Source organism: Leopardus geoffroyi, chromosome D1, assembly GCF_018350155.1.
Source record: "Leopardus geoffroyi isolate Oge1 chromosome D1, O.geoffroyi_Oge1_pat1.0, whole genome shotgun sequence".
Lineage (NCBI taxonomy): Eukaryota > Metazoa > Chordata > Mammalia > Carnivora > Felidae > Leopardus > Leopardus geoffroyi.
The window spans coordinates 19,996,627-20,021,539 of NC_059329.1; the positions used below are offsets into that span (position 1 = coordinate 19,996,627).

A 24,913-nucleotide genomic window follows, 5' to 3' on the forward strand; every position below is an offset into this window, starting at 1 on the left:
GTCTACCCAAGGAAGGGCAAAGGGTCCCGGTGGAGAGGTCGCGGAGCCTGCACAACGGAGCTGGGGGCAGGTGGCGGAGAGGTGAGGGCCGAGAGGGTCTGCGATCGCGGCGGAGTTAAGAGAACCGCCAGCCCGGGGTCCAGCTTGCGCCACTTAAGACGCGGGGCGCGGGAATGAGCTAACGCAGGTGAGCGCTCGCCCGGCAGGGCCTCGGCGGGCCGCAGGGGGAGGAGGGCGCGAGCACGGGGCCCCCGCACGGCTTCGAGGGTTGACAGGTGTGTCTTGTTTGTCTCCGAGGCCCGCCCCCGGCCCCGAGTCCGAGTGTTCCGGATCCCGGAGGGCCCCGCGCCCCGCCCCGCCGCGTCCTCCCCGCCTCCCCCGCCACGCGGCTCAGAGCACGTGCGGCCCCGAGCCGAGCTCCCCCTCGTCCCCGATGTCCACCTCGTCCTCGGGCTCGGTCAGCACGAAGGGGCCGGCGGGCAGGCCCAGCCGAGCCTCGGCGGATGCGGCCTCTGGGCCGCGAGGGCTGCCCTCGGGGCTCTCGAGCCCATCGGGCGCTTTGGGCTCATCCTGACTTTTCCTCAGCTGCTTTTTATGCTTCATCCGCCGGTTCTGGAACCACGTTTTCACCTGATTGCAGGGAGGAAAAAAAAAAAAAAATGTACAACCGCGTCATCCCTTCAGACCCATAGTTACTAAGATCTCAGAGGCTGCTGGGGGCTAGGAAAATGGACCGCGACCCATTCACGAATTAGCCAGGAGCTGTGACCATCTCTTCCTTGGGTTAAGTCACACCTGAACTGCTCGCAAGTTACCGTCTTAGGCTGAATGAGAACCAGACATCCTAAGGCTCCTGGAAGTCATTATCCAAAACAATAGTAAAGGTCAAACGGGTGTGGTTAGTTAATACTGGTTAATACTAATATCTAATTCATGTTATTAATTAGAATGGCCAGTAGTAAGTGCTACGTGGGCGAATCTCCTTCGTGTTTACCTTACGTTCTCCTGATTATGACCTCTAAACACCCGGTCCAGCAAGACTCCCGGACGGGAGGGGGAGAATCAACCTTGCTGGTTCTCATCAGAAAGAAAAACCATTGGCGCCTGGCGGGGCTCCCGGGTACAGAGAATAGGAGAGAGAGAGAGAGGGGCAGTGGAGGAAGGAGTTTGAAGGTTGCAGGTGAACAGCATCTGGGAGATGGAAAAAAACGGTTCTTCCACTCAGGACAGGGCAGTAAGGAGGAGGGGAGTGGGGAGGCTGGATTCGCAGGCGGGAGAGAGATTAAAATAGTAAGGAAAGAATTTTCCTCCGTGCGCGCTTCTCTCGGGGCAAGAGCCGGCCTAGTCTCTGATTTTTACGTCCGACCAGGGTTACCGCCCGGCTCGGAGAGGAGTGGGGGCGGCACAGGAATGAGCGGTCCTCGGACACACAGACAGTGGACATCAGGATCACCAAAGGTGTTTCTCTTCCAGGTCTAGCGCTCGAGAGAGAGAGATGAGATCAGGTCTCGGGAAGTCTGACCCGAGGTTGGAGGTGTCGGTACCTTTACTAGGGTGGTAAAGGAGAAGCCTAGAATAACGGGGAGAGGGGCCACTCCCGCTCCAGAACTCCGCGGCGGCGGGAGCTACCGGGAGAGGAAAGCGGGGCGGGGATCGGATCTGCCCCTCCCCGGCCCACCTGCGTCTCGGACAGGCTGAGGGCCGTGGCCAGCTCCACCCGCTCTGGCGTGGACAGGTAGCGCTGGATCTCGAATCTCTTCTCCAGGCCGGAAAGCTGCGAGTCCGAGAAAACCGTGCGAGCTTTGCGGCGGCGGCAGTGCTTCCCCGGCAGCTCGCTGTGCTGGGGATGCGGGAACAGCGCCGGCACCGGCACCCCTGCAAGAGACGAAAGCAACCGAGTGGGTCGAGCCCTGACACCCGGGAGCCGCCGCCGCCGCGCTCCCCTGGTCCCCAGCGCCTCCCGCCGCCTCGTGCGTGCCTCCGCTGGTCCCCTCGCCGCCCCAGACCTTCTCCAGCCCTTCTCCCAGGAACCTCAGGGCAGGGGAAAGAACACATCACAAGAATAGAGCTGGAAGGTCTTTATCGGGAAGGCCGTCTAGACACGCAAACAATCAACGGTGAAGTAAAACGGGAAAGAAATTGTTTTTAATCGGGGCCTTAAAAAATGTCTCTTGAAAGACTTCCATAACGCCTGCCAGCTCCCAGTCCTCTGTGGCGCCTCCCGAAGTTTTCTTGCGATCGCCCGCTGGTCCAGTAGCTGTTCTGACCACCCGCCGCCCTTCTACACCCCTGACGACATTCAGCATTGCTCTTGGGCTACTAGAGGCGCGACTGTGGCCTCGCCTCCCCACCTCACTAAAAAAAAACACCTTTCTCTTTCCCGAGCTGCCCCCATTCTCCCGCCTGCGGCCAAGGAAACAGATAAAAACTCATCGGGAGAAGCTCAAGGGCCAGAAGGGAGGGGCAGTGCCCGCCTTGCACGTTCCGGAAGGAGGAGGCCCGCTGGGGACCCAGACCTGTAATCCGGCCCTCATTCTTTTTCTCGGACCCTAGGCAGAAGGACTGAAGTGCTTTCCCCACGCCCTCCACGTCTGGGGAGACTTATCTTGTCTTTCCTGACCTTCACAGGCATTACAGGGTCTGAGATGCCCCCAAGTAAACCGCCACAGACATCCGTTTCTGCCAATCCCAGGGAAAAACCAAAAACAAAACAAGCAGTTCTGTCATCACGGGCTTTGGCCACTGCTGTTTGGGGGGAACCCAGAAGAGACTGTCATTGGCCAGGCAGTGAAGACAATACCAAAATGCAGGCTTCCACATAGCTTTTGTAATTGCCCTTCCCACCTCGTGCCTCAGAATCGGGGTTTTACCGCGTCACAAAAACTTCTAGCTCTCGCCGTAGATCCCAGAGCCCACATTTCGCAAACTGCCTCATGTGTTTCCACGGCTCTCCCCCAGACCAGGGTTGTTTTTTCGGCCGTGCTCTGCACCTGCGTGCAGTGAACTATTATGTTTTAACTGGAATGAAAATGCCAGAGAAGAAAGCGTGAATGTGGCCTTTCAGAGAGCAGGGAAAAAAAAAAAAAAAAAAAAAAATCTGGGTATTTCCTCACCTCTCCCTGTCCCAACCACACTTTGCTGCCCCTCCCCCCAGTCCTGGTCATTCACGGAAAATCAAGATACTTTGGCGTAGGGCTCCAGCTCAGCCAGCAACCAGGGCAGAGGAGGGCAGCCAAGCCCAAGATTGTGAGTTAGACTTCTGGAGTAAGGAGAGTTCAAGAGGAGCAGCGTCCCTCCTCCTGTGCCCCGGTTCATTATTCCCCTATTCCGGCCACGTCAAACCTTCAGTCCTCCGAATATCCCAAACCTTCTTTCACTTCTAAGCCCTTTCAGCATCCGTGAATGCTCAGTGCCTGAGAGGAGAGAGCTGGCCCGCCCGGAGCCTTTGGAACTAATGAGCTGGAAAGTTGAGCTGTGTTCCATGGGGTGGTCAGGAGTCTCCTTTAGAATGAGGAGAGGCAGAGAATCAGGATTGAGAGCTGGACCAAAGTGGCCAGGCAGACCACAAGGAAGGAGACCGAGCATGGTCTACCAAGACTATCATCAAAACCCTCCAGTCGCCTCTTGGATAGGAACGTTTCCTCCATTGTAAAGAATGCAGAGTGACCATGAGTGCTCCCCATGGGTTGGCATGCCTCAAGGGAGCTCAGCCATATCCCCAACCTTCCACTGTCACTTAGGGAAGGAAGCCGCCAAGCCAGGCCGAACCAGCTCTGGCCTTTCCTCAGCTCCATCACAGACTTAGGGCTGGTAGTGGGAGGCCTGCTCTTCCGCTCCCCAAACCTTGAGGCCCCTGTTACTTACCCGAGGTGGTGAGGAAATAAGGGTGGTGGTGGTCTCCCTTATGCAGAGGGTGATGAGGGTGAGGAGCCAGGAGGGTGGGTGTGGGCATGAGGGGGTAGCCATAGTCTAGGAGAGGCACCCGGGAGGCCAGAGAGCTGGCGAAGTGATCAGGGGCCATCTCCCTTAGCGGCTTGGGCTTGTGCAGCAGGATGTCCTCAATGAAGAAGGACGTGGGCCTCTGAGAAGACGCCGGGTGCAGAGGGGAGGTGAAGTTGAGATTCATCTTGAGCCAAGCGCCTGCCACAGGGCGAGGGCCGGAGACGAAGTGTAGGAAGCAGGCAGCGACTCAGCAAGCCTAGTTGAGAGCCGACAACCACCCTCCGAGGCTCAGAAACCCTCGAGGCTCTCTCCCTGGCCTGGGCTACCCTGGGCGCTGGAGAGGCGAGAAGACAAGCTCCTGGGTAGGTTGGGTCTATGTGTAGAATCGGCAGCTTCGAGAAGGGGAGGTGGGAGAGCCAATGGCAAAGCTGCCAGCCGCGGAGGGGAGGGTGCGGTGGGCTCGGGGCGGGGCGGGGAGCTGTCCGCGGTGCTGAATACAACCGGCCAGGCCCGGGGGGAGCGGAGCGGACAGGGTTCTCGCTTCTCTACCAGGTTGGTTTCTCGATCTCAATTTGAGCTGCTTTGCTTTCAGCCATTTAAAAAGAAAGCTATAAATAAAAAGTCTCTGTCTTTCGACAGACTCCTCTTTAGAGAGCAAAAGGCATTTAAACGACCCCAAAGCAATAGGGATAAGGCACTTATTTTGGCAGTTGGGCCTAGGTTTTAAAACTTTAGAGAGATGATAGCCAAGGAGAAAGGGAGACGTGAGGAGAAAAAGTCCATATCCGCTACACCGAACTTAAACTGATGGCTGAGGCGTGGAAGGACTGTCGAGGTAAATAAATAAAATGTTGATGATCATAACATTCTTTCCCTCAGTTATGGAGAGTGGTGTGACTTTTATCTACATTAGTCAAGTAATTTGTTCTGTGTGAGTATGTCCAGACCTACTTCTTAATGCCAGTCTCCATCTCTTCTCAGATTTCCATTACTTCCTCCTCATTCCACTCACACAGCTTCCTAGTTCTGCTATTCTACCCCTTTCCATGCTAGCCGCCCTCCCCCCCCCCCAAATAATTGTCCTCGGTTTTTGTGTCCTGTTCTATTTCCCAGCCTTTCTTTTCACTTCCCTCACTCCCAATCCTTCTGGTTTGGGTTTTTTAAATTTTTTGTTTTGTTTTGTTTTGTTTTTCTGTTTGTCTCTTTCTAATCTGTCCCATTTATTTCCCTGGAGTCAATTTGCTAAAATTAAGGTGATCATCTACAGCACAGCAGGGGTAATTTCAGCTCGCATCTCCGAAAATTGCTCTAATTATTGATGTTAAACTCGGGGAAATTAAAAGAAGCCACTTCTCTTCCATCTCCCCATTTTTAAGCTCTAATTTGTTGAAATATAGTCGTCCTCACAATTCCAATCACCACCGCTAATAGTAAAAGTGTTTTAATAGAGACTGAGTCCTCACAACCCATGCTATTAGATAATTAGAGGAGGTGTTAGAAAGCCAAGTGCTAATCCTTGGGCGCGCGGGTAGGATTTCCATCTGATCCAGCAGGTAGAACAAATTAATTACCAGAATCAATTAGGCCCCAAACTACGGTGCTCCACAAAGTGGGAGCGTCGTATTCCATACGGATGAACTGGTAAATGGTAAATAGATGAGGAGTGAGATGAAGGGGGGAAGAGGGGGAGAAATAACTTTAAGATAAGATCTCGGCAAGTAGGCCATCCAAACAAAATCAGAATGCTTTGTCCTGGAGTCTGAACTGTGATTCATTTTCTTTCTTTCTTTCTTCTTTCTTTCAACTGATTATAATGATAACTGAAAACTCGAGAGCAGGCATCCACAGAGAAGGAAAAGAGTGGACTTTCAGGAGTCCTTCCTCATATGTAGCCCTGGTCTGTTTATCTTCCGCAGGGCTAGAGGGAAACCGAAACCGAGGAGACTTGGGGAGTGGCGCTGAGGGTGACAGTCCACACTTTACCCATGCTCACTTCTCTCAGTGAGACCCTACACAGCAAGTGAAAGCCAAGCCATCCTGTCTCCTAAGACCCTAAAGGCTAAGTTGAGTGGCTACTGAAGGCGTGGCGGGTGTACAACCAGACACTGGCCTCAGTAAAGACCCTGAACGCACCCTGCACTCCATCCCTACGTATTTGCACCCAGCCTTGCGGGGGCGGGGGGGGGGTGGTATTTCAGCCTCATTTCTGGGCTTGGAGACTAACTTGAGCCTGGGAAACAGAAATAAGGAGACTAGTGAATGTCCCTTTGGGAGCAGGAGCACTTAAAAATGTGTTTAGGTGACAGTTACTTTTGAGTCAAGGCACTGCAACCCTTTGTCAGAATTTAGCCTTACTCAAGAACCAGGGTGTTCTGGGGGCGGGACGGGGAGGGGGGGAGGGATCCGAGAAGGGGAGGGGAGGGATAGGCTGCCTGCTGGATCCTTACCCTCCCCCTTGTTCCACATCAGCAGGACTCAGCTCCCCGCTCTCCCCCAGAACTCTCCAGGCCCCCCCTCCCCCCCCCCCCCCCCCCCCCCCCCCGCTCTCTGGCAGACACGCTCCCCTTTTTCTAGTTCTGCTCAAGTTGGGACTCGCTTTCTTGAGCCAAGCGCTGAGCGCCACCGAGGGAGAGTTGAAGGCATTTCCCTGGGGAATCCAGTTATACTGCCTTTGCCTAGGCCCCAGCAGGAACCTACCACGACTAAAGAGGAAGGGAGGAAACTGGATAGCTATGGAAAGAAGTAGGACCTCGAAGACTGCGGGAGTTTTCCTTCCTCCTTCGCCTCCGCCTCCGCCTCCGCCTCCCCTTTCTGTACCGAAAGGAAACAAAGCTCTGTAGCTGAGAGTGCCAGCAGCCCACTCCAAAGCAGGCCCGGGACGCCGAGGCGGAACTAGGATCGGAAGTGGAGGCGGAGACAGGGATTCCTCGGTCACCACCCTTTTCCATGAGGGCGAACCCCCCCTCCCAGGGTGCTCCAATAATCACAGCTGGGGCTTATCTTGAGAGCTCTAGGGGGTGAGCCCTGCCTGCCAATAGGCAGGCCGTGCAGGGAAACCTTGTGCTGGAAACGTGCCTGTTGAGTCCTGGCCTCAGACTCCTTCTAGAGCTGTGGCCCACACCCTTGGGGGAAATTGAAAAGTCAAGAAAGCTGGGAAGTTTCTGTTTGGTGGTGGGGCTACTGAGCAGAAGCTGAGTTTCTAGTGTATTCTAGTGTAGAAGTGCTAGGGTTACCAGAACCCATTCCCTACCTTCCCCCCAAGGCTCTGGCCTGGCCCATCCTACTTCTGCTTTGGGGTGAAGGAGGCCCCCAAGATGTCCAGCCTCCTTTTGACGTTCCATTCTGGTCTGTCCTACCAAAGGAGGAAGAGACACTCCAGAGCTTATAGGCCTTCCCCTGCCACCTGGCCTGATCCTTTTAGGGCCAATCTACCTAAAGGGTAAAAGTTATATATTTATTTATTTTTTAAAAACTTATTTATTGGGGCACTTGGGTGGCTCAGTCAGTTAAGCGTAGGACTTCGGCTCAGGTCATGATCTCTCCGCTAGTGAGTTTGAGCCCCCCATCGGGCTCTGTGCTGACAGCTCAGGTCCTGGAGCCTGCTTCAGTTTCTGTGTCTCCCTCTCTCTGCCCCTGTCCCACTCGCGCTCTGTCTCTCAAAAAATAAATTCAACAATGTTAAATTTTTTAAAGCTTATTTATTTGTTTTGAGAGAAGGGGGGGGGAGGGCACAGAGAGACGGAGAGAGAGCGAGAATCCCAAGCAGGCTCTGCGCTGTCAGCACAGAGCCAGACGCACTCGATCCCACAAACCGTGAGATCATGACCTAAGGCAAAATCAAGAGCCACAGGCTTAACCAACTGGGCCACCCAGGTGCCCCAAAGTTATATTTTTAGGTAGTTTATAAACAATTCGCCCCTTAAAAGCAGAGATGTTTCATTGCCTGGATTATCTCTAAAGGATAGCCCAGCACTGTCCAATAATGTGAGCCACATAGGTAGTTTTAAATTTTCTACTAGTCACCTGTAAAAAGTAGGAAGAAACGGGTGAAACATTAATGTATTTCATTTAGCCCCAATATACCAAGAATACCATTCAACATCCAATCAATATAAATAGATTAATTTCTTCGTGTTTTTTAATACTAAATCTCCAAAATCCAGCGTGTATTTTATAGTAACTGCACATCTCAGCTTTTACTAGCCATATTTCAAGTGCTCAGTAACCACATGCACGTGGCTACTGGTTAAACTATTAGTTACCTATTGGGAAGCACATGGCTAGTTCATTGTCATAATCCCTTTTACCCCTTTCCAGTGTAGGTAGACATACACAGAAAAACGGGAAGCAGTGGCTGAAGCCACCCTAGCACTTTCGTAGGCCTGCCTTTTACCCAGGCATTATATACGGTTATTGTGAGTATTCACCAAACATAGACTATATGCCAGGCTACTCAGTACACACCTTCCCGAGCTTTCCCCAAGGTTTAGGGCATTAGATAAATGGACTCACATTTATTGATTCTCGTTTGACTAAAATCTGTCACCCAGATCCAGCAGGCTGGAGCTATATGATAGGCTGACATATAAACAGGATTGCACACTGCCCTGAGCAAAAAATAAATAAAGATCAAATGCATTTCCCCCCACCCAACCCACAAGAGCTGATAGAGCTCCCGCTTATGGTTTCAACTGAAGAATTACGAATTCCAAGAGAGAAAAGACATATTTTTCGGGGAGCAAATAATTAAACAATCCTTCTCTCTTTCATGTCTGCCTCATCTAAAACTGTCATCTGAGCTGGGACTTGGTTTCCCAAAAAGATAATTCTATTGATGATCAAAGGAAGAGACTGGTGCCATTAGCCACGTTGCCTATACAGTGGCCTTCAAAATAAGGGGGGAAATGTATTTTAGAAGGATCCAAGTAACACGCTTTACTCATAACATTTTGTCTTATATTGCTTTTTGTCGGGTTCAGCTCACTTTCTGAGTACTTTATTTTAAGCACTATCAAAGTGGATGATATGTCTAGAGAAAGAACAGGAGTCACTGAATGCTTCCTGCAAATGCATCTTCAAATAATGCCCTTACCCCCAGAAATTAGGATGTGAACTCCCATGAGAACACATTCAAGATATTCAAATGACAGTATTCCTCAGGTAAGGACCATCCAGTTTGCTCATTCAGGACAATGTCAGTCTATAGGGTCAAAACCTTTCATTTCTCAGGGCACGTGGGTGGCTCAGCCGGTTGAGCATCCAACTTCGGCTCGGGTCATGAACTAATGGTCCACTCTCTTAGTGCAGAGCCTGCTTGGGATTCTCTCTCTCTCTCTCTCTCTCTCTCTCTCTCTGCCCCTCCCCCACTCATGCTTTTTATTTCTCTGTCTCAAAATAAATAAATAAACTTTAAAAAAGACTCTCATTTCCCAAAAATAAATAAAAAATAAAATCAAATTTAAAAAACGTTCATTTCTCTTTCAAAGTTTTCTGTGCTGCCCTTAACACCTTGATTTAAAACATGCTTCATAAAGCGATAGAAAGACCTGGAGTTTGACATACTTAATCCTCTAAAAGATCTATAGTGAAATGAGAATATCCCCACCATTTTCCTCATCAAGTCCCAAAAAAGTAACCAAACGTATTACCGGAGAAAAAGCAATAAGCTAATCAAAATGCCTTGTAAATATCCTTTTCTTCCATTCTAAACCATCCAAATTCTATTCGCAGATTTAAAATTTGGTACCTATTGATACAATGTACTTCAAACAAGAACACCAAATTAGTATGCATAGCTTTGAAAATTATGGGGCAGAAAATGCTACCATTATGAACTGCGAATTTCTGATGTTAGAGATTGTAAAACCTTTTCAAACGCTATTAGGAGGCATAGAGATGAGTTTGTAAACATTTCCCAAGAGGACTTTGTGCATGGAACTAAATACTTGGTATATTTTTGTGAAAATGGTGGATCGGCTCTATTTGTTTGGGAATACTGTTCTCAAAGACGAATTGATTTTTGCTCTTCCGACTTTCGTTGATAATGCAATCAAGTTAGTGGACCAACAGAAATAGAAAGTACAAATGTTTGCACTACAAGAGGACAGCATTGAAGTGGTTTTAACAATGACCAAGATGGTAGTTAATCTTAAAAGGAAACAGCAGAAAAACTATTGGGGAGGTTGTTGTTTTTTTTAATGTTTATTTATTTTGAGAGAGAGAAAAAGAGCAAGACCATGCGTGGGGGGAGGGACAGAGAGAGAGAGGAGGAGGGGGAGAGAGAGAATCCCAAGCTGACGGTGCAGAGCCGGATGCGGGGCTTGATCTCAGAAACCATGAGATCATGACCTGAACCAAAATAAAGAGCCTAACCGGCTGAGACACCCAGGTGTCCCTGAGAGGTTTTCTTGAATAAACAGAAAATAAGAAAAGTCATTCTATGTATAACTTAAAACCTGGGAGCCAAAGAAGAAAATGCTGATAAAATTAACTGTATTAACTTTCCACAATTCTGTATGCCAAAAATTATCAAAAGCAAAGGAAAACGACAAACAACAAAACGGATAGAAAGTATTTGTGACTCATATCCCAGACACAGGGATAATTTGTTATATATAAAAAGTTCCTACAAATCAATAAGGAAAAAGGCCAAGAGAACAATTTAAAAATCAGCAAAAGATACGAAGAAACAGTTCACAAAAAAAGAAAATATAAATGGTTATTAAACATTTTATTTTTTTTAATGTTTATTTATTTTTGAGAGAGAGAGAGAGAGAGAGAAAGAGCATGAGTGGGGGAGGGGTAGAGAGAGAGGGAAATACAGAATCTGAAGCAGGCTCCAGGCTCTGAGCTGTCAGCACAGAGCCTGATGCAGGGCTCGAACTCACAAGCCACGAGATCGTGACCTGAGCTGAAGTCAGTCACCCAACTGACCGAGCCACCCATGCACCCGTGGCTATTAAACATTTTAAAGAGGCTAATCATAATGCTAAAAAGAAGCCTAATGAAAGATCAGCTACACTGAGACAGCATCATTAATATATGGAATTAAGAAATAAAAAAATCTAATTGCCCACTCCTGTTGGCAAAACTGTGGGGGAAATAATCAGTCTCACACTTTGATGCAATTCCTACATGCCCTTTTGCACCTTTTGAATGGGAATCATATGAATGTGGTGTTATTAAAAACTCAATCGTGGGGGCGCCTGGGTGGCGCAGTCGGTTAAGCGTCCGACTTCAGCCAGGTCACGATCTCGTGGTCCGTGAGTTTGAGCCCCGCGTCGGGCTCTGGGCTGATGGCTCAGAGCCTGGAGCCTGTTTCCGATTCTGTGTCTCCCTCTCTCTCTGCCCCTCCCCCGTTCATGCTCTGTCTCTCTCTGTCCCCAAAATAAATAAACGTTGAAAAAAAAAAAATTAAAAAAAAAAAAAAAAAAACTCAATCGTGTTAAAATTAAAACCTAAAGGAAAAAGGAATTCTTTCACTTCAACCCCAAAATGTCCAAATCAGAATTCACTACATTACATTATGATTTTAGCCCTTTTCCCTAAGTTACTGAACCCAAATTAGTATAAAGTTGTGTTTCACAGACATTTGCCTATAAAGGACATTAAAGTTTTATTCCTTAGTAAAGGTCCTGCAATGCTTTTTCCTATATTTATGATTTTCAAAAAGTTGATCACACACCCCACTCTCATCCAGAAATTAGGGATAATACCTATGTAATCACTTAAAGAAAGGGCTTTGAAGAATACTTTTTGACTATTTCAATGATGGTGATATGGACATTTCTCGTATTTACATTATATATCACATGCTTTGTGCTGCTTTCTGACTTGAAGATCGCACCTCTTTTGTTTTTACATATAAAGACATGGAGTACCCCTTCGGTAGAGTCATGAACTCGAGATCACTCGGCTCTGTATGTCAGGATATGAACTCAGATTTCTCTGACCCCAGCGTCCATAGTCTGTTCATTTCAACCACATTATCTTTGTAAAATAAACAAGTAAAGCTATCACAGATGCTGTTTATTTCTCATCTGGAGGAAAACCTAAAACGATAGCCCTTGATTTAAGACACCCATCTTCCCAGTCCTCCTTGGAGGATTTATAAATTCATACCTTCGATACCTAGAATCTCAAATACCAGAAAGGATATTTCAAGGTTTTAACTTTGGAATATGAATACACACACACACACACACACACACACACACACTTCTCATCATCACTTCAAGGTGAACGTTGCTAATGGTAAACAGAAAAGGGCTTGGAGGTTACAATCTGGCTCCGTCATCGCTGCATGCTAGCTCTAAGAACTTGGAATGTTATTTAACCCCTCTAAGCCCTACTTCATAGGACAGCTTAGGGGAGTAATTCAGAGAATGTATACACCCTCAACATAGCCAATGTTTTAGGTCAATTATACCTCAATTTTTAAAAGGTAATATATGTAAAGCATTTTGCTCGGTGCCTGGCATACAGCTAGATCTCAATAAGTAATCCTATGACCACTGCTCATGCTGTTGGTGATGGTGATCTCAGGGATAGTGGAGACTGATGGTGGCCTGACCAATATAAGCAAGACCATAGGATCGATTCTGGAACCCTGGGACTACTATTGACATGGGTGATTAACACATCCAACATCGTATCATTATATAAAAGGAGCTTATATAACCCCAGAAAGAGTTTCTTGTCAACAACAAAAAGGAAGGTATTGGGAAGGAGACAGTGCCTAAATAGTACTCTCCTGCATACAAATGGGAACAAGTGGGGGAATATCTATTTAGTTCTAGAAGACACCTTGAAGAAGATTTTAAGGAAAAAGGCAGCCTCTGGGGCTCCTGGGGGCTTAGTCCGTTGAACATCCAACTCTTGACTTTTGGCTGAGGTCACGATCCCAGGGTCATGGGACCAAGCCCTGCGTCAGGCTCCATGCTGAGTGTGGAGCCTGCTTGGGACTCTCTCCTTCTCTCTCTCTCTCTCCCTCTCCCTCTGCCCCTCTCCCCCTCTTGTGCTCTCTAAAACAAAAATTTAAAAAAAAAGATTTATGAAAAAAATTGAAGATGGCATCATCTAACTTTCCCCCGCCAGAGTTCAAAAACATTAAACTAGAAAATACTGTAAGATCAACACCAAGTCTGGTGGTGTTCTCTACCAGAAGAGAACAATCTGGCAAAGAGCATTTATTGTCTACCAAGTATCCTAGCTTTGCTAGGCTCTGTATGATGTAGTTTGGAGAGATAGGGTAGTGAAGTACAGGAAACAAAGAAAAGTAGAAGGCTTACGTCTGCTTCAAATACACACACACACACACACACACACACACACACACACACAACACATGTAACTCGAAACATGCAAAACAAACAAAACTAACCAAGAGCTTCTGTGTGTATTTTGCTTCATTAGGAAAACATCACTAAGATGATATAGACTCAATTGTAATTAGAATAAAAAATAATAGTGAGAGACAGTAAGGCCAAAAACTCTGTGATTTATTCAGTTTTCATCTGCAAACATTTATTGAACATGTACCTTGGAAAAAGGTGGGTATGCATTTGGAGACTTTTTCTCATAGGTGTATATTTTGCTTCCACTTTTAAGCCAAGGATTTAATTTTATCTACTATGTCTTTAATATTTTCCACTGCACAGGGGACTTTCCCAAAATTGACACGAAAATACTTCTATGATTGATTGCAGTATTATTTGACAGTTGCCAGGTAAAATAATTGAGTCCTGGTTACCAGATCCCTCCCCATTGAATGAAAGGCAGGCAGCTCCTTAAGGTGTGGTGACGCCATATCTTTTTTTTTTTTTTTTAATGCCATATGGTTTGGTGGGGGGAAGAGATATGGACTGGTGAATTTGGGGAAGTCTCTTCAAACCGAACTAAAATAGAACCTCTGGGGTGCCTGGGTGGCTCAGTCGGTTAAGTGCCCGACTTCGGCTCAGGTCATAATCTCAGAGCTTGTGAGTTTGAGCCCCGCGTTGGGCTCTGTGTTGACAGCTCAGAGCTTGGAGCCTGCTTTGGTTTCTGTGTTTCCCTCTCTCTCTGCCTCTCCCCCACTCATGCTCCGTCTCTGTCCCTCAAAAATAAATAAGCATTTAAAAAAATTTTTTTAATAGAACCTCTGCTTTGCACGCTGAGGTCTTAGCCTCACCTAACTCAATTAGTAAAAATTGCTTTCGTCTGTCTTTCTGGAAGGATCATCCTTCTCAGCTCCCATCTACATAGGTAATTTCCATCCAAATCTACACCTAGATCATTCCCTTCTCCATCAGAAAACCACTCCTCCTTGGTATTGAATCACCATAGTATTGGCAGACATGCCCCTCACTTTTGAAATAGGCTAAATATTATATTGACGCGGTTTATCTCTTTTCATTGCCATGTTCTGTCTTCCAACTAGATCATTTTTTATAGGCTGTCTATTCGAATAATTCCAAAGTCAAAAATTAGAAAAAGTTATGCATTGAAACATCTCCCCTTTACCTCTCTTGGCCAATTCTCTCTTTGGAGCCCATTGCTGTTACTGCTTTCTAAGTATCCTTCCAGACATATTTTAAGCGTATACAGATTATATATGTACATACACACACACGTATATATGAACAAACATATCTGTGAATAAATAAATGTATGGGTGAAATCTATATGTATATACATTCCTCACACAGACATACCCCGTCTCCCTCTTTTTAAACAAAGGGAGAAGGATAGCCTCCTACATACTTTCTACACCTTGATTTTTTACTTAACTCTTTTTTGGTTGCACGTTATAACATGTACGGATGTGCCACGGTTATTTAACCGGTTTCTTTCTATGAGACCCAGGATGATTCCTTAAGATATTTAGGATGTTTTAAATCTTGTGCTGTTACAAACAATGCTGCACTAAATACATGCAATAAATAACCATATACACATATTATTTTACACATGGGCATTCATAGACGATGAATTGCTGGATTGGGTGTGTAATTGTTTTTTCAATTTTATTTATTTTTGAGAGAGAGAGAGAGAGAGAGAGAAAAGCATGTGTGGGGGAGGGGCAGAGAGAGCGGGAAAGAGAGAAAATCCCAAACAGGCTCCACACTGTGAACACGGAGCCCGATGTGGGGCTCGAACCCACAAACCGTGAGACCATGACCTGAGCCAAAGTCAGACGCTTAACCGACCGGGCCATTGAGGCGCCCCTCGAGTTTGTAATTTTGACTCTCTTTGCCAAACTGTACTCCATAAATGGAGTACCAATTTATATTCTCATCCGTGGCACATGAAAGAAGCCCAGGTGATTCACGTGCAAATGATGTCAGGTACAAAACCCTGGTTTTTAGGTCACTTAACCCTTGAGAGCTTCAGTTATCCTACCCGCCAAGTGGGTACAATGCCACCTACCTCAGAGACCTATTGTAGGGACTATTTTGTGAGGAAAATTGGCAAAAGAGCTTTAAAAACTGTCCAGCAAGAGGAAAATGTTAATTACTATTAAGGGTAACAGCTTCTAGCGCTTAAACCATGATAGGCATTGTATTACATGCTTAAATATATTCTCTCTATACTGCAAAGTGAGCATAATTGCTTTGGACTTCTATTTCAAGAAACTGAAGCTCAGAGACAGGACTTAGACTTAACAGGCCACACATCTGGTAAGGACAGAAGAGGGATTGAAACCCAGGTCTGCACGGGTTCAAAGACTGGGCTCTTTCCACTGGGCTTCACTTTGACTCATAATTTGTTTCCATTCAATTACTATCTATTTATTTATTTATTTTCATCCAGTGTAATTAACATACAGTGTTGTATCAATTTCAGGTACACCATATAATGATTGGGCATTTGACTTATGATTTAAATAAATACAGTATTACTGCTTTAATTTTTATAAAATGTCATTTAAATCTATCAAACATAATGAAAGAGTAAGGGTCTCATGCAAGACACAACCAGGGACCGTGAAGAATTGGCAGAATTTGGGGGGAAGGAGGTGAGGACACTGTTCCCATAGAGGAGAATAGCAAATACGAGTATTCAGAGGGAGAGGGTAGAACCAAGTGTATTTTCGGGATCCTGAGACCATCATAACTGGAGTGGAGACTGGGAGCGGGATTTGGAAATGTGGTTTGGGCCTTATTAATGGGTACTTTGGAAGATAGTTCAGAAGACTTTATTCTTAATTTGGAGGGCGGTGGGGTGAGGGTAGTGGCCAATAAAGATTTTCCGAAAAGAGCTGTAACTGTGGATGATAACGTGGTAGGACATTTTATGTCAAGTCTTTATGCGTGAGGAGTTAGAGGAGAGGCACTCAGAAGTGCGAAAAGTATCGATGTTTCCAGACGGGTCCATGCAGCCATTCAGTCAAAAAACAACCATCCGTTCATTCAACAGATATTTATTAGGCCCTTTCTCTGGATGTCAGACATGGTAAGAGTAGCTCAGAAGATATAAATACAGGGGCGCCTGGGGGGCTCAGTCGGTTAAGCCTCTGACTTCTGCTCAGGTCATGATCTCACGGGTTGGTGGGTTCAAGCCCCACATCAGGCTCCGTGCTGACAGTGTGGACAGCCTGCTTGGGATTCTCTCTCTCCTTCTCTGTCTCTGCCCCTCCCCTGCTGGCACATGTGCTCACTCTCGCTCTCGCTCTCACAATAAATAAACTTAAAAAAAAAAAAAAAGAAAATATAACTATAAATACCACATGGTCTCTGCTATTCAGACTTTCAAACCTCATGATAATGGCACGATCTTAATTGCTAACAGCTTTCATCGCTCCTTCTAATCCTTTCTTCGGGAGCCAGAATGTTGATTCAAAAGTGCAAATCTGATTATATTAGTCCATAGTCCGCACTTAAAATCCTTTGGTAGCATGTTTTGTTACCTTCCCCGCCAGCAACATGTGTTGCTGTAACCATCTCTCCAACCCTGGCTTTCACTCCTCGACAGGTCTCAGAACAAATCGCTTCCTCCCAGGGGTGCCTGGGGGGCTCAGTCGGTTAAGCCTCTGACTTCCGCCCAGGTCATGATCTTGCGGTCCCTGAGTTTGAGCCCTGGGTCGGGCTCTGTGCTGACAGCTCAGAGCCTGGAGCCCGTTTCAGATTCTGTGTCTCCCTCTCTCTCTGACCCTCCCCCGTTCATGCTCTGTCTCTCCCTGTCTCAAAAATAAATAAACGTTAAAAAAAAAATTCTTTTTAAAAAAAAAAAAAAAAAAATTGCTTCCTCCCAGAAGTCTTCCCGGATGCCCCCAGGGTGTGAGGGGTGCCCTGCCCCGTGTGCTACCACGCACTTCTGATATCATCATATTTTTCTCACTGTATCACAACTGCCTCTTCAGTCGTTTATCTCCTTCCCTGAACTGTAATGTGAATAACTAAATAAGCACATAGGTGAAGGCCCCTCGGATGATCCAGCCGGAGAGATTCGACTTTACATGGGAAAGAAGCAAGTGTTTTCTGTTGTTCACAGAGTGGCACGAAGGCTAATCCTCCCTGGTCACCTCTCTGATTCAGTAGCAAATGGGGCCGAGATTGTAGGTGGCGGTGGAGTTGGAATGGCTGGTTAGCAGATAACAAGTCAGGAGGAGGGTGGTTGCTATGACAACCTGTAAGCTTATCAAATACCACAAGCCCGTCGTGCCCTGGAAAAACCCAGATTCGAATGGGTGTAAGATCTGCAGGTCCCAACTACCTGGCCCAAATAGTTCTTTGTGTTTTTTTGTTTTTTGTTTTTTTAGAACTCTAGAATGCTAAGGCTGGTAGAACTTTAGAGATTTTTTTTCCTTTTTGCACTCCTTGTTGTACAAATAAATTCCAGAGAAGGTCAGTGGTCTGTCCAGTCACACATAGCAAATTATTGGAAGAGCCGAGGTAGGAAAAAAAAAAAAAGAGTCTTTCTACACCCCCTGAAGTGTTACCATTTCGTGATTCCAAAAGATGTTGGATTCTTTCACCGATACGTCAGTCACCGTGGGTTTGCACACTTTCTCAGTATGTTCAATTTTTCATTCTACTCCCTCAAAACCTCACGCATCCATCCACTCATCCATTCACTCCTTCAACCAGTCGGTCTCGGGGAATGTTACTCCATATCTCATCCTCCTAAGCGGTACAGAAAATAGGAAACTCTCTAAAGCTGCGTTCTTTGGCCCTCATTTGATTTTGCTATGAAATGGGGAAAATTGGATTTTTTGCCGGTACCAAAGTATCCCCCTACAGGTTACTTGCTGTTTACAAACAGGCAAGTGTAACTGTATGTGATGTGATCAGGCTGTCACTACGTCGACCCAGGGATCAATCTGACCAGCCGTCACAGTGGGACAACCAGACATGCATCGCAGGTGCCCTGTGATGATGCTAAATGATAAATAAATTTATGATCATTAAATACACCATCACCTACAAAATATTCCTGCCAAATATTTTAACCTGAGCCCAATCAGGTTTAGACCCTGCCTGAAGCTATGGAAAGTACAGAGGATAGAAGACAAGCTACACTATACCATGTGGAAGCATTCAGAAATACCCAGGAGGTCCAACATTGTATGGACTGCTCCCCATTTCCTTCGGCAAAGGCAATGCCCTGAGGAAAATAAGAATAAAGTGAGGACTGAAGACTTAAGACATACCGTGCGCGGTCCTTGACTGGATGCTGCTCTGAACATACCAACCATAAAAAAAAAAAAAAAAAAAAATACTTTTAGAGAAATAGAGACATTTGAATATAGACGAGGTATTCAAATATTAAGGAATTGTTAATTTTGTTAGAGGTGATTATGGCATTGTGGTTATATAGGAAAATATCTTTTTAAATTTTTTTAATGTTTCTTTATTTTGAGAGAGAGAGAGAGAGAGAGAGGGAGGGAGAGAGAGAGACAGAGTGCGAGCAGGCTCCAGCCTCTGAACTGTCAGCACAGAGCCCGATGCAGGGCTTGAACCCACGAACCGTGAGATCATGCCCTGAGCCAAAGTGGGAGGTTTAACTGACTGAGCCACCCTGGCCGCCCCTCCTTCTAATTTTTTTAAAGGTGTATTTTTAAGTAATTTAGGTGAAACATATTGTCTGAATATATTTTAAGAAAACTTCAGGGGTGGGGTAGAGATGAAATGAATATGACAATACGTTAATAACTGCTACGTTTTCGGGGTGCCTGGGTGGCTCAGTCGGTTAAGCGCCCGACTTTAGCTCGGGTCACCATCTCACAGCTCGCCAAGAGTTCGAGCCCTGCGTTGGGCTTGCTGCTATCAGCGAGGAGCCCGCTGGGATCCTCTGGCCCCCCCTCTCTCTGCCCCTCCCCTGCTCAAGCTCTCTCTCTCTCCCTCAAAAATAAACAAACATTAAAAAAAATAAATTTTAGTGATCAGTACACGGAAGTTCCTTATACTATTTTGTGTATCTGTCAGAAATTTTCCATAATAAAAAGAAAAAGCAAAAATATTATTCAACCATTAAAAAAAGGTCAGACGTGGTGTGTTAAGTCAGGGTACGCTCAGTACCCAGCGTCCAGAAGGCAGCCCAGGAACAGACCAACAGCTTTCTAGGAGTCTGGAGAAGAAAGCGGTCTTGGCCTGGGGAGGGACTTGGTGAACGCAACAGAAAGGTGCATGGGCAGAAAGAACGGAGGGTCTGAGCAGAGCCTGGACAATTGTCAGTTTAAAGGCACACTCACCTCCACGCTTCTCCCACGTGGGCTGCAGGAGAGATGCTGGTGAGTCTGACACTCAAAGGTGCCCGAGCCTCATTGCCTAATTTGATATTAAAAGTCCACTCCCAGTTGGTCCAGAGAGTGAACCCAGAGCCTGACCTCCCACGGTGCACGGTGCACCGCGTGAGCTCCCAGCCGCCTCCGAATAATCAAAGCTAATTACAAACACAAAGGGACGCTCATTTGCAAAGAAATGACCCACAGCTACTTGTTGCACCGTCAGAGGTCAACTCAGTCCAACCCAATTAGTACTTTCCCCAAGAGATTCCTGACCTCCAAGCCCATCCCAACAGCAGGCTCTAGCTGGAGCCAGCGCAAAGCCACCCAGAAGCCTTTGAAAGCCAGAGGAGTATGTTTTTCTCTCAAGCTCAATGTTGACCTTTTTTTTTTTTTTTAACCCGGCCCTTATCCCTTCAGAACAAATTCAGTGGGTCCACATCAAACAAAACAACAGCAGAATGGATGATGTTGCCATTTATCTGCTCTGACTAATGCAGTTCCTGATTTCCCTTCCAAATTAAATGCGTTTCGCTTAGTACGTTTTCAACAGACGTTACTCATCTGCTCGATTAATGAGTTTGCGGTGAAAGCGTACTTTGGTAGCAATTTGAAACAAAAGCACCTTAACGTGCCTGAGGCTTTGCTTTTTCCTTGTCTCTCTATATCTTAGCCTCCCTTCCTCCCTCTCCCTCCCAAGGGCAAATGCATCACAGTAGTGAGGATGGGGAAGCTGGAATTGGCTGAGGGTTCTCTTCTGTGTCACTACACTACATTAGGAATAAAACCTTCCACTTAAACACTTAAATGAAAACATCGAGAAACTAATTTACTATTTGCAATCACATGATTTAAGCCGAAGCTGCCTTAATTTCCTTCCCATTTTGCTTCATATTCAATGTAAGCACACACTAGATTGGTCTATGAAAAGGCTGTCTTCGCATCACAACACTTAAGACCTCTTTCATTTTCTTTTTGATTAAATAATTGAAATTCCTGTCAGGGCCTGCACTTTACTGACGCACAGATTTGGTGTGTGAGGATAAAGACCACTTTTTGTCTGCTGCCTGGGTCTTAAAAGCCAGCGGGCTTTCCTTCACTGAGGGGCTGGACCCACGCTATTCACCCATTTCGCAGAAACGTTCTGGGCCCATTATGTGATTGTTCGAGACAAATTATGGAAAGCGGCTCCTCTCATTTAACCATCCCTATTCATCTGGAGGCTTCTGCTAGGCTGAAAAGAGCTGAGCTAACTTCATCCACTAGGAAATTAAAAAAAAAGAAAACCCACGTGCACAGCTACACACAGACGCAAAGCACGCAAATATCAAAAAGAAGTAAGTCACAGAAAACTTCATTGGTTTCAACTAAAGAAACCTGAGGCTATTTACATCCCGTGACGGGCTGTGGCAGGGGCCCAGCATGGCCACGGGCCTCTGGCATCCTTAAGGGTGCGGTAAGTGGATCATAAAGACAAAGTCACCCCCTCTTTATTCCCATCATCTGACGAGCCGGTGACTGAACTGCACAGAAGCAGGTGTTTACGTCTAACTACTGATTCCTGTTCTGACCTCCGGAATCACATGGAAAACTCTGCTACAGAGAAGCTTTTCCAACATTAAAACACAAACAATAACAACAACAACAACAACAAAGACAAACATTGTAAAAGCTCTACTGTTGGCTCTGAGTATTCTCTTACCCAGAACCTGCACAGCCCCTCCTAACATAGGCTTTTTAGACCCTCTTACAATTTGGGGGTTCTCAACTTTAAAGGGTACCTGCCTTGGAGGACGTGGGAGGCACCGGAAGCAAGATGACGGCAGTGGTCGATGAGGTGTTCCCTGAGGGCGCTGGGCTCTACGTGGACCTGGAAGAAGCAGGAGGCAGCACCGGGCTCCTGATGAACTTGGCAGCCAGTGAAAAGGCAGTTCATGCAGACTTTTTTTTTTTTTTTTTTTTAATGATTTTGAAGATCTCTTTGATGATGATGGTATCCAGTGAGGTATGGTCCAGCGATGCGTGTGGTCATGACTCTGTCACATATTGGTGTGGTGGATCTCCTCAAAGGACAATTTCAGGGCGCTCGGGTGGCTCAATCAGTTGAACATCCAACTTCGGCTTAGGTCATGATCTCACAGTTCATGGGTTTGAACCCTACATTGGGCTCTGTGCTGACAGCTCAGAGCCTGGAGCCTGCTTCGGATTCTGTGTTTCCCTCTCTCTCTGCCCCTCCCCTACTTGCGCTCTGTCTCTGTCTCTCTCTCTCTTTCCCTCTCTCTCAAAAAATAAACAAACATTAAAAAATTTTTTTTTAAAAAAGAACAATTTCAAATGGTTCTAAAGAACTTGTGGACATTACTTGAAATTAAGAGATGGTTAACCAAGAAAGAGAAGGATGGTTTTAACTCTCTGTGTCTCACTAGTCTCCAAATGTGACCAACTTTTGTCCTTCAATTAAAAAAAAAAAAAAAATGATGGTATCATTTGCCGGATAAAAATAAGACAGACAAACAAATAAATAAAATTAAAAAAAATAAAGGGCGCCTGCCTCAACTACACATAAAAGTCCAAATGTGGTCTGATAATGTTGGATAGATATACATATTGCATTTCATTCATTGATTAACTAATTAATCCAACATTTATTGCCAGCAGAAACTAAGCTAGTCACATAGATGGATATACATATTAAATACTTTAATAAATGCTATATATACAAGATTTCCTTTCCAGGATTGTGACTATAGATAATGATATTGCACTGTACATTTGCAAGTTGCAAAGAGAGAGTAAATCCTTTTTTAAATTTTTTTAAGCTTTTAATTTTAATTCCAATATAGTTAACATACAGTGTTATATTAGTTTCAAGCATACAGTATAGTGATTCAACAATTCTATACATTACTCAGCACTCATTAAGATACGTGTGCTCGGGGCGCCTGGGTGGCGCAGTTGGTTAAGCGTCTGACTTCAGCCAGGTCACGATCTCGCGGTCCGTGAGTTCGAGCCCCGCGTCGGGCTCTGGGCTGATGGCTCAGAGCCTGGAGCCTGTTTCCGATTCTGTGTCTCCCTCTCTCTCTGCCCCTCCCCCGTTCATGCTCTGTCTCTCTCTGTCCCAAAAAAAAAATAAAAATAAAAACGTTGAAAAAAAAAAAAGATACATGTGCTCACGTATCTTATTAAAGGTAAGATTTATTTAAAGATATTAATTAAAGATATTTATTAAAATAAATAAATTTATTTTTTCTAATTTATTTTAAGAGAGAGAGAGAGCACACCCACTCCAGCAGAGGGGCAGAGAGAGAGAGAGAATCCTAAGCCCCCTGATGTGGGCCTCGATCTCATGAACCATGGGATCATGACCTGAGCCGAAATCAACAGTCAGATGCTTAACCCACTGAACCACCCAAGTACCCTAATATGTATGCTCTTAATTCCCTTCACCTATTTTACCCATCCCCGCCCACACCTCCCTTCTGGCAACCACCAGTTTGTTCTCCATAGTTAGAAGTCCACCGGGGCTCCTGGCTGGCCCAGTCAGTAAAGCATGGCACTCTTGATCTTGGGGCTGTAAGGTTAAGCCCCACACTGGGTGTAGAGATTCCTAAAAGAAATTAATAAATACTTTTTTAAAAAAAAGAGTCTTTCTTGGTTTGTCTCTTTCCCTAAGAGAGAAGGTCTTAAAAGTTCTCATCACCAGGGGCGCCTGGGTGGCGCAGTCGGTTAAGCGTCCGACTTCAGCCAGGTCATGATCTCGCGGTCCGTGAGTTCGAGCCCCGCGTCGGGCTCTGGGCTGATGGCTCAGAGCCTGGAGCCTGTTTCCGATTCTGTGTCTCCCTCTCTCTCTGCCCCTCCCCCGTTCATGCTCTGTCTCTCTCTGTCTCAAAAATAAATAAAATGTTAAAAAAAATAAAATAAAAAAAGTTCTCATCACCAGAAAAAAAAAAAAATCTGTAATTACATGTGGTGATGGATTATAACTAAATTCATCGTGGCGATCATTTTGCAGTATCTACAAATAGCGAATCACCATGTCAAACACCTGAAACTAGAATGTTGCATGATCGTTATATCTCAAAACGAAATAATAAAATAAATATTCTCCAGAAAAATGACCTCTTAATGGTGCATGTTGAAGATTATCTGTGACCAAGCACTAATTCCAAGGACGTTGCTCTCAATCCAACCATGCTTCCTGGGATTCTCCCTTTGGCTTTCAGTTGTTACGGGCTCAGAGACCACACATTCATTTGTTAGCCTTGGCCTAAAGAATAAAAGAGAAAGAGGAGCGTCTCCCTCACAAAGTTACTTCATACTTCTCAAGGCCAAAGAGAGAGATCTTGGTAAGCCACCAGGAATAATGCAAACTCAGCCCTGCTTGGAGGCCAAAGGAGAGACATGATGTCACCCAAAGATCCCAGCCAGCCAGGATTCCCTTTCCCAAGAACAAAACCAACCACGCTCACGCAGAGTAGGGGAAGCTTGGTATTTATTTCCCAACCGTCAAGCAAGGACAAAGATCCTGGCCTTCTCGTTTCCACATGTAGGATTTTGGTGGCACCGGGGAGCTAACTGAACAAGCTTCCAGTTTCAGACTTTCGGGTCTGCGTCTCCCCCCTCTTGTTGCTGTCTTTTCATGACGCTCTCTCTCTGGTATAATTTTCAGTGTTTGAATCGCTGCCATCTCGGAGCCTGCTGGACAGCTCAGCAAGGAAGAGATATTAGCCGTGCAAACTCATTGCCCTGAACTCCCAGGTCACTGCTTGGGACAGAGTAGGAAGGGGGATTTTGAAGAGGTGGAACCCAAACAATTAAGGAGAGAAAACAAACCAGGTTGCTGTCACAGAGACCTGGGGAATATGTTTCCAGCCTTTTCTATTCCGAACAGAGAGGACTCTCTGACTTGTTCCCGGAGTAGATCCCGGGATTGGTTCTAAAGCCATTCCAGCCTCACCAGATGGTCTCCTCCTGGGGTTCAGTTTCCCTAAGCGTGAAATGAACTTAGCCTCCCAGGGCTGCTGAGAAGCAGCGGTGAACTGAGACGCAGAAAGTTGCCTAGGATGTTTTGGAGGATTTCCAAACTTCCTATCGAGGGTGTAGACAAGGCAGACAAAGTAAGGTCAGGCGGAAAATGCCACTTTACTGGTTTCACCAAAGCGCCAAGTGTTGTGAGCACAGATATCTGGTTCACACTACCCCATGGCGCCCATATCGCCTGCCATCTCCCACCTGAGCCATGAACCCTGAGCCCTGTGAGAACCCAGA

General features: G+C 46.0%; 1 protein-coding gene, 1 long non-coding RNA gene and 1 pseudogene across 2 annotated transcripts; 2 read left to right on the top strand and 1 right to left on the bottom strand.

Annotated features, from left to right (window-relative positions):
- Positions 1-390: 390 nt before the first annotated feature.
- Positions 391-4,374, bottom strand: BSX (brain specific homeobox). Its single transcript, XM_045483218.1, has 3 exons — positions 3,865-4,374; positions 1,679-1,875; positions 391-630 (listed from the first exon to the last, which is right to left on the bottom strand). The coding sequence occupies exons 1-3, from the start codon at positions 4,124-4,126 to the stop codon at positions 391-393; spliced, it is 699 nt and encodes a 232-aa protein (XP_045339174.1). The 5' UTR covers positions 4,127-4,374.
- LOC123600825 lies at positions 1,041-3,072 on the top strand. Its single transcript, XR_006713840.1, has 2 exons — positions 1,041-1,180; positions 1,474-3,072. It is a non-coding gene; the product is annotated as an uncharacterized LOC123600825 (long non-coding RNA).
- A 17,078-nt stretch (positions 4,375-21,452) lies between the features above and the next one.
- On the top strand, positions 21,453-21,649 carry LOC123600826 (annotated as a pseudogene).
- Positions 21,650-24,913: the final 3,264 nt, after the last annotated feature.

Bases quoted from the DNA above. Each gene is read 5' to 3' on its own strand.
- BSX (XM_045483218.1), bottom strand. From the start codon at position 4,126: ATGAATCTCAACTTCACCTCCCCTCTGCACCCGGCGTCTTCTCAGAGG. The intron at 1,876-3,864 runs GTAAGTAACAGG...CGTCTCTTGCAG, and splicing joins TTATTTCCTCACCACCTCGG to GGGTGCCGGTGCCGGCGCTG. The intron at 631-1,678 runs GTGGGCCGGGGA...CCCTGCAATCAG, and splicing joins TCAGCCTGTCCGAGACGCAG to GTGAAAACGTGGTTCCAGAA.